This window comes from Bos indicus x Bos taurus, chromosome 26 (genome assembly GCF_003369695.1).
Source record: "Bos indicus x Bos taurus breed Angus x Brahman F1 hybrid chromosome 26, Bos_hybrid_MaternalHap_v2.0, whole genome shotgun sequence".
Classification (NCBI taxonomy): domain Eukaryota; kingdom Metazoa; phylum Chordata; class Mammalia; order Artiodactyla; family Bovidae; genus Bos; species Bos indicus x Bos taurus.
The window spans coordinates 9543365-9559250 of record NC_040101.1 but is presented as its reverse complement, the minus strand read 5'-3'; the positions used below and the strand labels follow the sequence as shown (position 1 = coordinate 9559250).

The following is a 15886-nucleotide window of genomic DNA, read 5'->3' as shown; positions in this document are numbered from 1 at the left end:
GGATTCAAGCTTAAAAAAAAAAAAGATTCAAGCTACACTTTGTGTGTGAAAGTACCTGAATATGTACTGAGTGGAAAAGTCTTCAGAATAACCTTGGGCTGATGGAGTGGGTTCCCACATAGGGGTGAATGGCCGAACCTGGCACCCTGGTGGGAATGGGTAGCTAGTGTAAGTGGTCTCCAGCTGCAAAAGGTCATTGTATCCCAGAGGTCTGGGATGTAAGCTGTGGGCTTCCCACCTGCATCCTGAGACAGGATTCAGTGCCTGAATTGCTGAATTTGGGGATGCCATCAGAGAACCTGCAGAGCTAGTCCACAGCGCACAGTCAAGGCTTCTATCACACGCCATCGGAGATAAAGAGTGAGGACCACGCTCAGTCAAGTCCTTATGGACTCACTGCCTAGACCTCAGCAGCCTTCCCCTGGAAGAAATCTGAATCTCAGTCCTCAGTGCCTTTTCCTTCAGGAGAAACCGGAGGCTGACTTTTCCTGTCTCCTTCCAGGAACCGAGTCGGGTTTGGCCCTGAGGCTGGTGAACGGAAGTGACAGGTGTCAGGGCCGGGTGGAGGTCCTGTACCGAGGCTCCTGGGGCACCGTGTGTGACGACAGCTGGGACACCAATGACGCCAACGTGGTCTGCAGGCAGCTGGGCTGTGGCTGGGCCATTTCAGCCCCAGGAAATGCCCAGTTCGGTCAGGGCTCAGGGCCCATTGTCCTGGACGACGTGGGCTGCTCAGGCTATGAGACCTACCTGTGGAGCTGCTCCCACAGCCCCTGGAACACACACAACTGTGGACACAGCGAGGACGCCAGCGTCATCTGCTCAGGTGGGTCTCAAATAAGCTGGGTGCGCTTCTCTGGAGGTGGTTTCTTGCTCACATTCTGAACCCCATCGAGAAACCCTCTCTACATTTCCGTTTCCCTTGAAATCCCCTTAGTGTTTTGCTTATTTAGTATATAGGCTTTTGTCTGGCCCCTGGGTATGTAGCTGGAGAATTAGAACAGAAATACACACCCAGTGCAAACCAGGGGCAGGAGAGCACAGGTCTGCCAGGAAGTCTCTGAGCAGAGGGCATGGGCTGCGGCTGCTGGTGGCCTCGGTTCTGCCTTCTGAGTCCTGGACCGTGGCCCCTCCAAGGAACTGGGAAGCACGGTTTGGGCACCAGGTCTGCTGTGAGCAGGGCACTGGCCCCTGTGTGACCTGCCAGGCACCCCCTTGTCATCCCCTAAGGTCGAGCCTGACAGATCACACATGGGACTTGACCTGGAGCTGGGGCCCCGTCTCAGTGTCTCAGTGGATCCATAAAAGCTGTGGGCCTGACGAATGCTCCGGGTCCACTGTGTCATCAAGACACAGAGTCAATCACCTTGACTTTGGAAATAAGAGATGCTGGTCTGCTGGGACCTCTCAGGAGGAGCATCTTTGGAGGGTTGAGGATGACAGAGGCCCCGCCATCCATGGCAGAGCAGGTGCATGCACTGACCCCTCACCTGGCCTGCATCTTAGCATCACCCCTTTGCCCCCATGGAGCCCGTTGTGTGCACTGTGTCTGACCTGCCTTCTCTCCCCCCCAGCTTCCCAGACCCAGTCCACGGTTGTGCCAGGTGAGTCCTGCTGCCTCTTGACTCTGGATGTCCCCTCCCCCCAGTAACCCTCAGGGCCCCCAACCGGCAGCCCCAGGAGGGGACTGTGGAGGTTTTCCACCTCTCAGTACCTGCTCTGGTCACTCTAGAGCATGTAGACGGTTCCAGATGAGCCATAACACAGGCATCTGATGCTCTGGACTGCCTCAGTGATTTCAGACTCCCCAGAGCTTTGGGTGACAGGATGGTCTGTCCTGGGGTCATTTCTGCTTGAATCCTTGCTCTGGACGAAGAGTTATGTGTATGGAGAGGACAGAGCTTTCTCCTGTCCTCCACCCAAGGCCGAGTCCAGGTGTTTATATTACCAAGAAGTATCCAGTCAGCAGGACATGCTGATGGCTCTGTGGGCTGTGCCGCCTCATTAGATGAGTATGTACCTTTGATGACATGATCTGGGCTCACAGCAAACTCTCAGAAAAGGCTTCTTCTCCCCGGACTGTGGAGCCCCTCAGAACCCACTGTCCTGATCCCAGTCACAGGAACTAGACCAGGATTCTACGGACCTTCTTTGTAATCCTGCTCTGTTTCCCCTCCAGATTGGTGGTATCCAACAACTGACTATGGTGAGCGTCATTCAGATCCTGCTCAGCTACCAGCATGCAACATTCCAGTCCACAGACCTGGGTGCAGTTCTTGCCTCTTGGGTCCGGGTTCTGAGGTCACCACCTCATCCACTCTGGACGGTTGCCTTCACTTGCCAGAGTTATGGATAAGCTTTACCTATGAGTTGTGCCATATGTTACTCAGAATGCTTTTGTTTGCAAGTATTACGATGGCCACTCGTGCTCTCTTAATTTGGGCTGGTGCCACGGCCTACATATTGAGGATACTGAGCCATAAGGCAACCTTCAGGTACAGCTGGATCCAGAGGTTCCAGGACTACCTGTCTTAACCACTTTTTAGAGCTCTGATTTCCATGTGTTGGGCTTCATTCTAACTTGCATTCCTGTCATGGGGGCAGGGGTCAGCTCCAAGTCTACATCCCAACAGGAAGAAAGAGCCTCTTTGTTCTAGATCTTCAGCTGACAAGTCCTGGAGAGACTGGCAGACTCAGGTTCTGCCTCCTGAGTCCTGGACCATGGCTCCCCCAAGGAACTGGGAAGCACGGTCTGGGCACCAGGTCTGCTGTGAGCAGGGCAGTGGCCCCTGTGTGACCTGCCAGGCACCGCCTTGTCATCCCCTAAGGCCGAGCCTGACAGATCACACACGGGACTTGACCTGGAGCTGGAGCCCTGTCTCTGCCTCAGTGGATCTATAAAAGCTGTGAGGCTGACGACTGGCTCCGGGTCCACTGTGTCATCAAGACATAGAGTCAATTACCTTGATATTGGAAATAAGAGATGCTGGTCTGTTGGGACTTCTCAGGAGGAGCCTCTTTGGAGGGTTGAGGATGGCAGAGGGCCCCCCACCCAGCCATGGCAGAGCAGGTGCAAGGACTGACACCTCAGCTGCTCTGCAACTTAGCATCCCCCCCTTAGCCCACGTGAAGCCCCTTCTGTGCACTGTGTCTGACCTGCGTTCTCTCTCCCCCAGCTACCGAGACCCAGACCACGGTTGTGCCAGGTGGGTCCTGCTGCCTTTTGACTCCAGGACGTCCCCTCCCCCACCGTCACCCCCAGGATTCAAGCTTAAAAAAAAAAAGATTCAAGCTACACTTTGTGTGTGAAAGTACCTGAATACGTACTGAGTGGAAAAGTCTTCAGAATAACCTTGGGCTGATGGACTGGGTTCCCACATAGGGGTGAATGGCCGAACCTGGCACCCTGGTGGGAATGGGTAGCTAGTGTAAGTGGTCTCCAGCTGCAAAAGGTCATTGTATCCCAGAGGTCTGGGATGTAAGCTGTGGGCTTCCCACCTGCATCCTGAGACAGGATTCAGTGCCTGAATTGCTGAATTTGGGGATGCCATCAGAGAACCTGCAGAGCTAGTCCACAGTGCACAGTCAAGGCTTCTATCACACGCCATCGGAGATAAAGAGTGAGGACCACGCTCAGTCAAGTCCTTATGGACTCACTGCCTAGACCTCAGCAGCCTTCCCCTGGAAGAAATCTGAATCTCAGTCCTCAGTGCCTTTTCCTTCAGGAGAAACAGGAGGCTGACTTTTCCTGTCTCCTTCCAGGAACCGAGTCGGGTTTGGCCCTGAGGCTGGTGAACGGAGGTGACAGGTGTCAGGGCCGGGTGGAGGTCCTGTACCAAGGCTCCTGGGGCACCGTGTGTGACGACAGCTGGGACACCAACGACGCCAACGTGGTCTGCAGGCAGCTGGGCTGTGGCTCGGCCATTTCAGCCCCAGGAAATGCCCGGTTCGGTCAGGGCTCAGGGCCCATTGTCCTGGACGACGTGGGCTGCTCAGGGCATGAGACCTATTTGTGGAGCTGCTCCCACAACCCCTGGAACACACACAACTGCGGACACAGCGAGGATGCCAGCGTCATCTGCTCAGGTGGGTCTCAAATAAGCTGGGTGCGCTTCTCTGGAGGTGGTTTCTTGCTCACATTCTGAGCCCCTCGAGAAACACTCTCTACCTTTCCATTTCCCTTGAAATCCTCTTAGTGTTTTGCTTATTTAGTATATCAGCTTTTATCTGGCCCCTGGGTATGTAGACAGAGAATTAGAACAGAAACACACACCAAAAGTGACATTAAGCCTTTTGCTCCATGCCCCAGTGCAAACCAGGGGCAGAAGAGCACAGGTCTGCCAGGAGGTCTCTGAGCAGAGGGCATGGGCTGCGGCTGCTGGTGGCCTCGGTTCTGCCTTCTGAGTCCTGGACCGTGGCCCCTCCAAGGAACTGGGAAGCACGGTTTGGGCACCAGGTCTGCTGTGAGCAGGGCACTGGCCCCTGTGTGACCTGCCAGGCACCCCCTTGTCATCCCCTAAGGTCGAGCCTGACAGATCACACATGGGACTTGACCTGGAGCTGGGGCCCCGTCTCAGTGTCTCAGTGGATCCATAAAAGCTGTGGGCCTGACGAATGCTCCGGGTCCACTGTGTCATCAAGACACAGAGTCAATCACCTTGACTTTGGAAATAAGAGATGCTGGTCTGCTGGGACCTCTCAGGAGGAGCATCTTTGGAGGGTTGAGGATGACAGAGGCCCCGCCATCCATGGCAGAGCAGGTGCATGCACTGACCCCTGACCTGGCCTGCATCTTAGCATCACCCCTTTGCCCCCATGGAGCCCGTTCTGTGCACTGTGTCTGACCTGCCTTCTCTCTCCCCCAGCTTCCCAGACCCAGTCCACGGTTGTGCCAGGTGAGTCCTGCTGCCTCTTGACTCTGGATGTCCCCTCCCCCCAGTAACCCTCAGGGCCCCCAACCGGCAGCCCCAGGAGGGGACTCTGGAGGTTTTCCACCTCTCAGTACCTGCTCTGGTCACTCTAGAGCATGTAGACGGTTCCAGATGAGCCATAACACAGGCATCTGATGCTCTGGACTGCCTCAGTGATTTCAGACTCCCCAGAGCTTTGGGTGACAGGATGGTCTGTCCTGGGGTCATTTCTGCTTGAATCCTTGCTCTGGACGAAGAGTTATGTGTATGGAGAGGACAGAGCTTTCTCCTGTCCTCCACCCAAGGCCGAGTCCAGGTGTTTATATTACCAAGAAGTATCCAGTCAGCAGGACATGCTGATGGCTCTGTGGGCTGTGCCGCCTCATTAGATGAGTATGTACCTTTGATGACATGATCTGGGCTCACAGCAAACTCTCAGAAAAGGCTTCTTCTCCCCGGACTGTGGAGCCCCTCAGAACCCACTGTCCTGATCCCAGTCACAGGAACTAGACCAGGATTCTACGGACCTTCTTTGTAATCCTGCTCTGTTTCCCCTCCAGATTGGTGGTATCCAACAACTGACTATGGTGAGCGTCATTCAGATCCTGCTCAACTACCAGCATGCAACATTCCAGTCCACAGACCTGGGTGCAGTTCTTGCCTCTTGGGTCCGGGTTCTGAGGTCACCACCTCATCCACTCTGGACGGTTGCCTTCACTTGCCAGAGTTATGGATAAGCTTTACCTATGAGTTGTGCCATATGTTACTCAGAATGCTTTTGTTTGCAAGTATTAGGATGGCCACTCGTGCTCTCTTAATTTGGGCTGGTGCCACGGCCTACATATTGAGGATACTGAGCCATAAGGCAACCTTCAGGTACAGCTGGATCCAGAGGTTCCAGGACTACCTGTCTTAACCACCTTTTAGACCTCTGATTTCCATGTGTTGGGCTTCATTCTAACTTGCATTCCTGTCATGGGGGCAGGGGTCAGCTCCAAGTCTACATCCCAACAGGAAGAAAGAGCCTCTTTGTTCTAGATCTTCAGCTGACAAGTCCTGGAGAGACTGGCAGACTCAGGTTCTGCCTCCTGAGTCCTGGACCATGGCTCCCCCAAGGAACTGGGAAGCACGGTCTGGGCACCAGGTCTGCTGTGAGCAGGGCAGTGGCCCCTGTGTGACCTGCCAGGCACCGCCTTGTCATCCCCTAAGGCCGAGCCTGACAGATCACACACGGGACTTGACCTGGAGCTGGAGCCCTGTCTCTGCCTCAGTGGATCTATAAAAGCTGTGAGGCTGACGACTGGCTCCGGGTCCACTGTGTCATCAAGACATAGAGTCAATTACCTTGATATTGGAAATAAGAGATGCTGGTCTGTTGGGACTTCTCAGGAGGACCTCTTTGGAGGGTTGAGGATGGCAGAGGGCCCCCCACCCAGCCATGGCAGAGCAGGTGCAAGGACTGACACCTCAGCTGCTCTGCAACTTAGCATCCCCCCCTTAGCCCACGTGAAGCCCCTTCTGTGCACTGTGTCTGACCTGCGTTCTCTCTCCCCCAGCTACCGAGACCCAGACCACGGTTGTGCCAGGTGGGTCCTGCTGCCTTTTGACTCCAGGACGTCCCCTCCCCCACCGTCACCCCCAGGATTCAAGCTTAAAAAAAAAAAGATTCAAGCTACACTTTGTGTGTGAAAGTACCTGAATACGTACTGAGTGGAAAAGTCTTCAGAATAACCTTGGGCTGATGGAGTGGGTTCCCACATAGGGGTGAATGGCCGAACCTGGCACCCTGGTGGGAATGGGTAGCTAGTGTAAGTGGTCTCCAGCTGCAAAAGGTCATTGTATCCCAGAGGTCTGGGATGTAAGCTGTGGGCTTCCCACCTGCATCCTGAGACAGGATTCAGTGCCTGAATTGCTGAATTTGGGGATGCCATCAGAGAACCTGCAGAGCTAGTCCACAGTGCACAGTCAAGGCTTCTATCACACGCCATCGGAGATAAAGAGTGAGGACCACGCTCAGTCAAGTCCTTATGGACTCACTGCCTAGACCTCAGCAGCCTTCCCCTGGAAGAAATCTGAATCTCAGTCCTCAGTGCCTTTTCCTTCAGGAGAAACAGGAGGCTGACTTTTCCTGTCTCCTTCCAGGAACCGAGTCGGGTTTGGCCCTGAGGCTGGTGAACGGAGGTGACAGGTGTCAGGGCCGGGTGGAGGTCCTGTACCAAGGCTCCTGGGGCACCGTGTGTGACGACAGCTGGGACACCAACGACGCCAACGTGGTCTGCAGGCAGCTGGGCTGTGGCTCGGCCATTTCAGCCCCAGGAAATGCCCGGTTCGGTCAGGGCTCAGGGCCCATTGTCCTGGACGACGTGGGCTGCTCAGGGCATGAGACCTATTTGTGGAGCTGCTCCCACAACCCCTGGAACACACACAACTGCGGACACAGCGAGGATGCCAGCGTCATCTGCTCAGGTGGGTCTCAAATAAGCTGGGTGCGCTTCTCTGGAGGTGGTTTCTTGCTCACATTCTGATCCCCTCGAGAAACACTCTCTACCTTTCCATTTCCCTTGAAATCCTCTTAGTGTTTTGCTTATTTAGTATATCAGCTTTTGTCTGGCCCCTGGGTATGTAGACAGAGAATTAGAACAGAAACACACACCAAAAGTGACATTAAGCCTTTTGCTCCATGCCCCAGTGCAAACCAGGGGCAGAAGAGCACAGGTCTGCCAGGAGGTCTCTGAGCAGAGGGCATGGGCTGCGGCTGCTGGTGGCCTCGGTTCTGCCTTCTGAGTCCTGGACCGTGGCCCCTCCAAGGAACTGGGAAGCACGGTTTGGGCACCAGGTCTGCTGTGAGCAGGGCACTGGCCCCTGTGTGACCTGCCAGGCACCCCCTTGTCATCCCCTAAGGTCGAGCCTGACAGATCACACATGGGACTTGACCTGGAGCTGGGGCCCCGTCTCAGTGTCTCAGTGGATCCATAAAAGCTGTGGGCCTGACGAATGCTCCGGGTCCACTGTGTCATCAAGACACAGAGTCAATCACCTTGACTTTGGAAATAAGAGATGCTGGTCTGCTGGGACCTCTCAGGAGGAGCATCTTTGGAGGGTTGAGGATGACAGAGGCCCCGCCATCCATGGCAGAGCAGGTGCATGCACTGACCCCTGACCTGGCCTGCATCTTAGCATCACCCCTTTGCCCCCATGGAGCCCGTTCTGTGCACTGTGTCTGACCTGCCTTCTCTCTCCCCCAGCTTCCCAGACCCAGTCCACGGTTGTGCCAGGTGAGTCCTGCTGCCTCTTGACTCTGGATGTCCCCTCCCCCCAGTAACCCTCAGGGCCCCCAACCGGCAGCCCCAGGAGGGGACTCTGGAGGTTTTCCACCTCTCAGTACCTGCTCTGGTCACTCTAGAGCATGTAGACGGTTCCAGATGAGCCATAACACAGGCATCTGATGCTCTGGACTGCCTCAGTGATTTCAGACTCCCCAGAGCTTTGGGTGACAGGATGGTCTGTCCTGGGGTCATTTCTGCTTGAATCCTTGCTCTGGACGAAGAGTTATGTGTATGGAGAGGACAGAGCTTTCTCCTGTCCTCCACCCAAGGCCGAGTCCAGGTGTTTATATTACCAAGAAGTATCCAGTCAGCAGGACATGCTGATGGCTCTGTGGGCTGTGCCGCCTCATTAGATGAGTATGTACCTTTGATGACATGATCTGGGCTCACAGCAAACTCTCAGAAAAGGCTTCTTCTCCCCGGACTGTGGAGCCCCTCAGAACCCACTGTCCTGATCCCAGTCACAGGAACTAGACCAGGATTCTACGGACCTTCTTTGTAATCCTGCTCTGTTTCCCCTCCAGATTGGTGGTATCCAACAACTGACTATGGTGAGCGTCATTCAGATCCTGCTCAGCTACCAGCATGCAACATTCCAGTCCACAGACCTGGGTGCAGTTCTTGCCTCTTGGGTCCGGGTTCTGAGGTCACCACCTCATCCACTCTGGACGGTTGCCTTCACTTGCCAGAGATATGGATAAGCTTTACCTATGAGTTGTGCCATATGTTACTCAGAATGCTTTTGTTTGCAAGTATTAGGATGGCCACTCGTGCTCTCTTAATTTGGGCTGGTGCCACGGCCTACACATCGAGGATACTGAGCCATAAGGCAACCTTCAGGTACAGCTGGATCCAGAGGTTCCAGGACTACCTGTCTTAACCACTTTTTAGAGCTCTGATTTCCATGTGTTGGGCTTCATTCTAACTTGCATTCCTGTCATGGGGGCAGGGGTCAGCTCCAAGTCTACATCTCAACAGGAAGAAAGAGACTCTTTGTTCTAGATCTTCAGCTGACAAGTCCTGGAGAGACTGGCAGACTCAGGTTCTGCCTCCTGAGTCCTGGACCATGGCTCCCCCAAGGAACTGGGAAGCACGGTCTGGGCACCAGGTCTGCTGTGAGCAGGGCAGTGGCCCCTGTGTGACCTGCCAGGCACCGCCTTGTCATCCCCTAAGGCCGAGCCTGACAGATCACACACGGGACTTGACCTGGAGCTGGAGCCCTGTCTCTGCCTCAGTGGATCTATAAAAGCTGTGAGGCTGACGACTGGCTCCGGGTCCACTGTGTCATCAAGACATAGAGTCAATTACCTTGATATTGGAAATAAGAGATGCTGGTCTGTTGGGACTTCTCAGGAGGAGCCTCTTTGGAGGGTTGAGGATGGCAGAGGGCCCCCCACCCAGCCATGGCAGAGCAGGTGCAAGGACTGACACCTCAGCTGCTCTGCAACTTAGCATCTCCCCCTTAGCCCACGTGAAGCCCCTTCTGTGCACTGTGTCTGACCTGCGTTCTCTCTCCCCCAGCTACCGAGACCCAGACCACGGTTGTGCCAGGTGGGTCCTGCTGCCTTTTGACTCCAGGACGTCCCCTCCCCCACCATCACCCCCAGGATTCAAGCTTAAAAAAAAAAAGATTCAAGCTACACTTTGTGTGTGAAAGTACCTGAATACGTACTGAGTGGAAAAGTCTTCAGAATAACCTTGGGCTGATGGAGTGGGTTCCACATAGGGGTGAATGGCCGAACCTGGCACCCTGGTGGGAATGGGTAGCTAGTGTAAGTGGTCTCCAGCTGCAAAAGGTCATTGTATCCCAGAGGTCTGGGATGTAAGCTGTGGGCTTCCCACCTGCATCCTGAGACAGGATTCAGTGCCTGAATTGCTGAATTTGGGGATGCCATCAGAGAACCTGCAGAGCTAGTCCACAGCGCACAGTCAAGGCTTCTATCACACGCCATCGGAGATAAAGAGTGAGGACCACGCTCAGTCAAGTCCTTATGGACTCACTGCCTAGACCTCAGCAGCCTTCCCCTGGAAGAAATCTGAATCTCAGTCCTCAGTGCCTTTTCCTTCAGGAGAAACCGGAGGCTGACTTTTCCTGTCTCCTTCCAGGAACCGAGTCGGGTTTGGCCCTGAGGCTGGTGAACGGAAGTGACAGGTGTCAGGGCCGGGTGGAGGTCCTGTACCGAGGCTCCTGGGGCACCGTGTGTGACGACAGCTGGGACACCAATGACGCCAACGTGGTCTGCAGGCAGCTGGGCTGTGGCTGGGCCATTTCAGCCCCAGGAAATGCCCAGTTCGGTCAGGGCTCAGGGCCCATTGTCCTGGACGACGTGGGCTGCTCAGGCTATGAGACCTACCTGTGGAGCTGCTCCCACAGCCCCTGGAACACACACAACTGTGGACACAGCGAGGACGCCAGCGTCATCTGCTCAGGTGGGTCTCAAATAAGCTGGGTGCGCTTCTCTGGAGGTGGTTTCTTGCTCACATTCTGAACCCCATCGAGAAACCCTCTCTACATTTCCGTTTCCCTTGAAATCCCCTTAGTGTTTTGCTTATTTAGTATATCAGCTTTTGTCTGGCCCCTGGGTATGTAGACAGAGAATTAGAACAGAAATACACACCCAGTGTAAACCAGGGGCAGGAGAGCACAGGTCTGCCAGGAGGTCTCTGAGCAGAGGGCATGGGCTGCGGCTGCTGGTGGCCTCGGTTCTGCCTTCTGAGTCCTGGACCGTGGCCCCTCCAAGGAACTGGGAAGCACGGTTTGGGCACCAGGTCTGCTGTGAGCAGGGCACTGGCCCCTGTGTGACCTGCCAGGCACCCCCTTGTCATCCCCTAAGGCTGACCCTGACAGATCACACATGGGACTTGACCTGGAGCTGGGGCCCCGTCTCAGTGTCTCAGTGGATCCATAAAAGCTGTGGGCCTGACGAATGCTCCGGGTCCACTGTGTCATCAAGACACAGAGTCAATCACCTTGACTTTGGAAATAAGAGATGCTGGTCTGCTGGGACCTCTCAGGAGGAGCATCTTTGGAGGGTTGAGGATGACAGAGGCCCCGCCATCCATGGCAGAGCAGGTGCATGCACTGACCCCTCACCTGGCCTGCATCTTAGCATCACCCCTTTGCCCCCATGGAGCCCGTTGTGTGCACTGTGTCTGACCTGCCTTCTCTCTCCCCCAGCTTCCCAGACCCAGTCCACGGTTGTGCCAGGTGAGTCCTGCTGCCTCTTGACTCTGGATGTCCCCTCCCCCCGTAACCCTCAGGGCCCCCAACCGGCAGCCCCAGGAGGGGACTCTGGAGGTTTTCCACCTCTCAGTACCTGCTCTGGTCACTCTAGAGCATGTAGACGGTTCCAGATGAGCCATAACACAGGCATCTGATGCTCTGGACTGCCTCAGTGATTTCAGACTCCCCAGAGCTTTGGGTGACAGGATGGTCTGTCCTGGGGTCATTTCTGCTTGAATCCATTCTCTGGACGAAGAGTTATGTGTATGGAGAGGACAGAGCTTTCTCCTGTCCTCCACCCAAGGCCGAGTCCAGGTGTTTATATTACCAAGAAGTATCCAGTCAGCAGGACATGCTGATGGCTCTGTGGGCTGTGCCGCCTCATTAGATGAGTATGTACCTTTGATGACATGATCTGGGCTCACAGCAAACTCTCAGAAAAGGCTTCTTCTCCCCGGACTGTGGAGCCCCTCAGAACCCACTGTCCTGATCCCAGTCACAGGAACTAGACCAGGATTCTACGGACCTTCTTTGTAATCCTGCTCTGTTTCCCCTCCAGATTGGTGGTATCCAACAACTGACTATGGTGAGCGTCATTCAGGTCCTGCTCAGCTACCAGCATGCAACATTCCAGTCCACAGACATGGGTGCAGTTCTTGCCTCTTGGGTCCGGGTTCTGAGGTCACCACCTCATCCACTCTGGACGGTTGCCTTCACTGGCCAGAGATATGGATAAGCTTTACCTATGAGTTGTGCCATATGTTACTCAGAATGCTTTTGTTTGCAAGTATTAGGATGGCCACTCGTGCTCTCTTAATTTGGGCTGGTGCCACGGCCTACACATCGAGGATACTGAGCCATAAGGCAACCTTCAGGTACAGCTGGATCCAGAGGTTCCAGGACTACCTGTCTTAACCACTTTTTAGAGCTCTGATTTCCATGTGTTGGGCTTCATTCTAACTTGCATTCCTGTCATGGGGGCAGGGGTCAGCTCCAAGTCTACATCCCAACAGGAAGAAAGAGCCTCTTTGTTCTAGATCTTCAGCTGACAAGTCCTGGAGAGACTGGCAGACTCAGGTTCTGCCTCCTGAGTCCTGGACCATGGCTCCCCCAAGGAACTGGGAAGCACGGTCTGGGCACCAGGTCTGCTGTGAGCAGGGCAGTGGCCCCTGTGTGACCTGCCAGGCACCGCCTTGTCATCCCCTAAGGCCGAGCCTGACAGATCACACACGGGACTTGACCTGGAGCTGGAGCCCTGTCTCTGCCTCAGTGGATCTATAAAAGCTGTGAGGCTGACGACTGGCTCCGGGTCCACTGTGTCATCAAGACATAGAGTCAATTACCTTGATATTGGAAATAAGAGATGCTGGTCTGTTGGGACTTCTCAGGAGGAGCCTCTTTGGAGGGTTGAGGATGGCAGAGGGCCCCCCACCCAGCCATGGCAGAGCAGGTGCAAGGACTGACACCTCAGCTGCTCTGCAACTTAGCATCCCCCCCTTAGCCCACGTGAAGCCCCTTCTGTGCACTGTGTCTGACCTGCGTTCTCTCTCCCCCAGCTACCGAGACCCAGACCACGGTTGTGCCAGGTGGGTCCTGCTGCCTTTTGACTCCAGGACGTCCCCTCCCCCACCGTCACCCCCAGGATTCAAGCTTAAAAAAAAAAAGATTCAAACTACACTTTGTGTGTGAAAGTACCTGAATACGTACTGAGTGGAAAAGTCTTCAGAATAACCTTGGGCTGATGGACTGGGTTCCCACATAGGGGTGAATGGCCGAACCTGGCACCCTGGTGGGAATGGGTAGCTAGTGTAAGTGGTCTCCAGCTGCAAAAGGTCATTGTATCCCAGAGGTCTGGGATGTAAGCTGTGGGCTTCCCACCTGCATCCTGAGACAGGATTCAGTGCCTGAATTGCTGAATTTGGGGATGCCATCAGAGAACCTGCAGAGCTAGTCCACAGTGCACAGTCAAGGCTTCTACACACAGCCATCGGAGATAAAGAGTGAGGACCACGCTCAGTCAAGTCCTTATGGACTCACTGCCTAGACCTCAGCAGCCTTCCCCTGGAAGAAATCTGAATCTCAGTCCTCAGTGCCTTTTCCTTCAGGAGAAACAGGAGGCTGACTTTTCCTGTCTCCTTCTAGGAACCGAATCGGGTTTGGCCCTGAGGCTGGTCAATGGAGGTGACAGGTGTCAGGGCCGGGTGGAGGTCCTGTACCGAGGCTCCTGGGGCACCGTGTGTGACGACAGCTGGGACACCAACGACGCCAACGTGGTCTGCAGGCAGCTGGGCTGTGGCTCGGCCATTTCAGCCCCAGGAGGTGCCCGGTTCGGTCAGGGCTCAGGGCCCATTGTCCTGGACGACGTGGGCTGCTCAGGGCATGAGACCTATTTGTGGAGCTGCTCCCACAACCCCTGGAACACACACAACTGCGGACACAGCGAGGATGCCAGCGTCATCTGCTCAGGTGGGTCTCAAATAAGCTGGGTGCGCTTCTCTGGAGGTGGTTTCTTGCTCACATTCTGATCCCCTCGAGAAACACTCTCTACCTTTCCATTTCCCTTGAAATCCTCTTAGTGTTTTGCTTATTTAGTATATCAGCTTTTGTCTGGCCCCTGGGTATGTAGACAGAGAATTAGAACAGAAACACACACCAAAAGTGACATTAAGCCTTTTGCTCCATGCCCCAGTGCAAACCAGGGGCAGAAGAGCACAGGTCTGCCAGGAGGTCTCTGAGCAGAGGGCATGGGCTGCGGCTGCTGGTGGCCTCGGTTCTGCCTTCTGAGTCCTGGACCGTGGCCCCTCCAAGGAACTGGGAAGCACGGTTTGGGCACCAGGTCTGCTGTGAGCAGGGCACTGGCCCCTGTGTGACCTGCCAGGCACCCCCTTGTCATCCCCTAAGGCTGACCCTGACAGATCACACATGGGACTTGACCTGGAGCTGGGGCCCCGTCTCAGTGTCTCAGTGGATCCATAAAAGCTGTGGGCCTGACGAATGCTCCGGGTCCACTGTGTCATCAAGACACAGAGTCAATCACCTTGACTTTGGAAATAAGAGATGCTGGTCTGCTGGGACCTCTCAGGAGGAGCATCTTTGGAGGGTTGAGGATGACAGAGGCCCCGCCATCCATGGCAGAGCAGGTGCATGCACTGACCCCTCACCTGGCCTGCATCTTAGCATCACCCCTTTGCCCCCATGGAGCCCGTTGTGTGCACTGTGTCTGACCTGCCTTCTCTCTCCCCCAGCTTCCCAGACCCAGTCCACGGTTGTGCCAGGTGAGTCCTGCTGCCTCTTGACTCTGGATGTCCCCTCCCCCCGTAACCCTCAGGGCCCCCAACCGGCAGCCCCAGGAGGGGACTCTGGAGGTTTTCCACCTCTCAGTACCTGCTCTGGTCACTCTAGAGCATGTAGACGGTTCCAGATGAGCCATAACACAGGCATCTGATGCTCTGGACTGCCTCAGTGATTTCAGACTCCCCAGAGCTTTGGGTGACAGGATGGTCTGTCCTGGGGTCATTTCTGCTTGAATCCATTCTCTGGACGAAGAGTTATGTGTATGGAGAGGACAGAGCTTTCTCCTGTCCTCCACCCAAGGCCGAGTCCAGGTGTTTATATTACCAAGAAGTATCCAGTCAGCAGGACATGCTGATGGCTCTGTGGGCTGTGCCGCCTCATTAGATGAGTATGTACCTTTGATGACATGATCTGGGCTCACAGCAAACTCTCAGAAAAGGCTTCTTCTCCCCGGACTGTGGAGCCCCTCAGAACCCACTGTCCTGATCCCAGTCACAGGAACTAGACCAGGATTCTACGGACCTTCTTTGTAATCCTGCTCTGTTTCCCCTCCAGATTGGTGGTATCCAACAACTGACTATGGTGAGCGTCATTCAGGTCCTGCTCAGCTACCAGCATGCAACATTCCAGTCCACAGACATGGGTGTAGTTCTTGCCTCTTGGGTCCGGGTTCTGAGGTCACCACCTCATCCACTCTGGACGGTTGCCTTCACTGGCCAGAGATATGGATAAGCTTTACCTATGAGTTGTGCCATATGTTACTCAGAATGCTTTTGTTTGCAAGTATTAGGATGGCCACTCGTGCTCTCTTAATTTGGGCTGGTGCCACGGCCTACACATCGAGGATACTGAGCCATAAGGCAACCTTCAGGTACAGCTGGATCCAGAGGTTCCAGGACTACCTGTCTTAACCACTTTTTAGAGCTCTGATTTCCATGTGTTGGGCTTCATTCTAACTTGCATTCCTGTCATGGGGGCAGGGGTCAGCTCCAAGTCTACATCTCAACAGGAAGAAAGAGACTCTTTGTTCTAGATCTTCAGCTGACAAGTCCTGGAGAGACTGGCAGACTCAGGTTCTGCCTCCTGAGTCCTGGACCATGGCTCCCCCAAGGAACTGGGAAGCACGGTCTGGG

The 15886-nt window shown here is 54.8% G+C and overlaps 1 protein-coding gene across 38 annotated transcripts in view; it reads left to right on the top strand.

Annotated features, from left to right (window-relative positions):
* LOC113884283 (deleted in malignant brain tumors 1 protein-like) overlaps window positions 1-15886 on the top strand; it is a 66001-nt gene that overhangs the window by 25569 nt on the left and 24546 nt on the right. For 23 of the 38 annotated variants that reach the window (XM_027528708.1, XM_027528745.1, XM_027528744.1 and 20 more), the window contains 19 exons: window positions 503-826; window positions 1575-1604; window positions 2180-2206; window positions 3177-3206; window positions 3763-4086; window positions 4866-4895; window positions 5471-5497; window positions 6467-6496; window positions 7053-7376; window positions 8156-8185; window positions 8761-8787; window positions 9758-9787; window positions 10343-10666; window positions 11415-11444; window positions 12019-12045; window positions 13016-13045; window positions 13602-13925; window positions 14705-14734; window positions 15309-15335. In XM_027528708.1, coding sequence (XP_027384509.1) covers window positions 503-826; window positions 1575-1604; window positions 2180-2206; window positions 3177-3206; window positions 3763-4086; window positions 4866-4895; window positions 5471-5497; window positions 6467-6496; window positions 7053-7376; window positions 8156-8185; window positions 8761-8787; window positions 9758-9787; window positions 10343-10666; window positions 11415-11444; window positions 12019-12045; window positions 13016-13045; window positions 13602-13925; window positions 14705-14734; window positions 15309-15335 — 2025 coding nt within the window. The remainder of the gene's footprint in view (window positions 1-502; window positions 827-1574; window positions 1605-2179; window positions 2207-3176; window positions 3207-3762; window positions 4087-4865; window positions 4896-5470; window positions 5498-6466; window positions 6497-7052; window positions 7377-8155; window positions 8186-8760; window positions 8788-9757; window positions 9788-10342; window positions 10667-11414; window positions 11445-12018; window positions 12046-13015; window positions 13046-13601; window positions 13926-14704; window positions 14735-15308; window positions 15336-15886) is intronic. The other 15 variants (XM_027528740.1, XM_027528724.1, XM_027528717.1 and 12 more) reach the window with 14 other exon arrangements.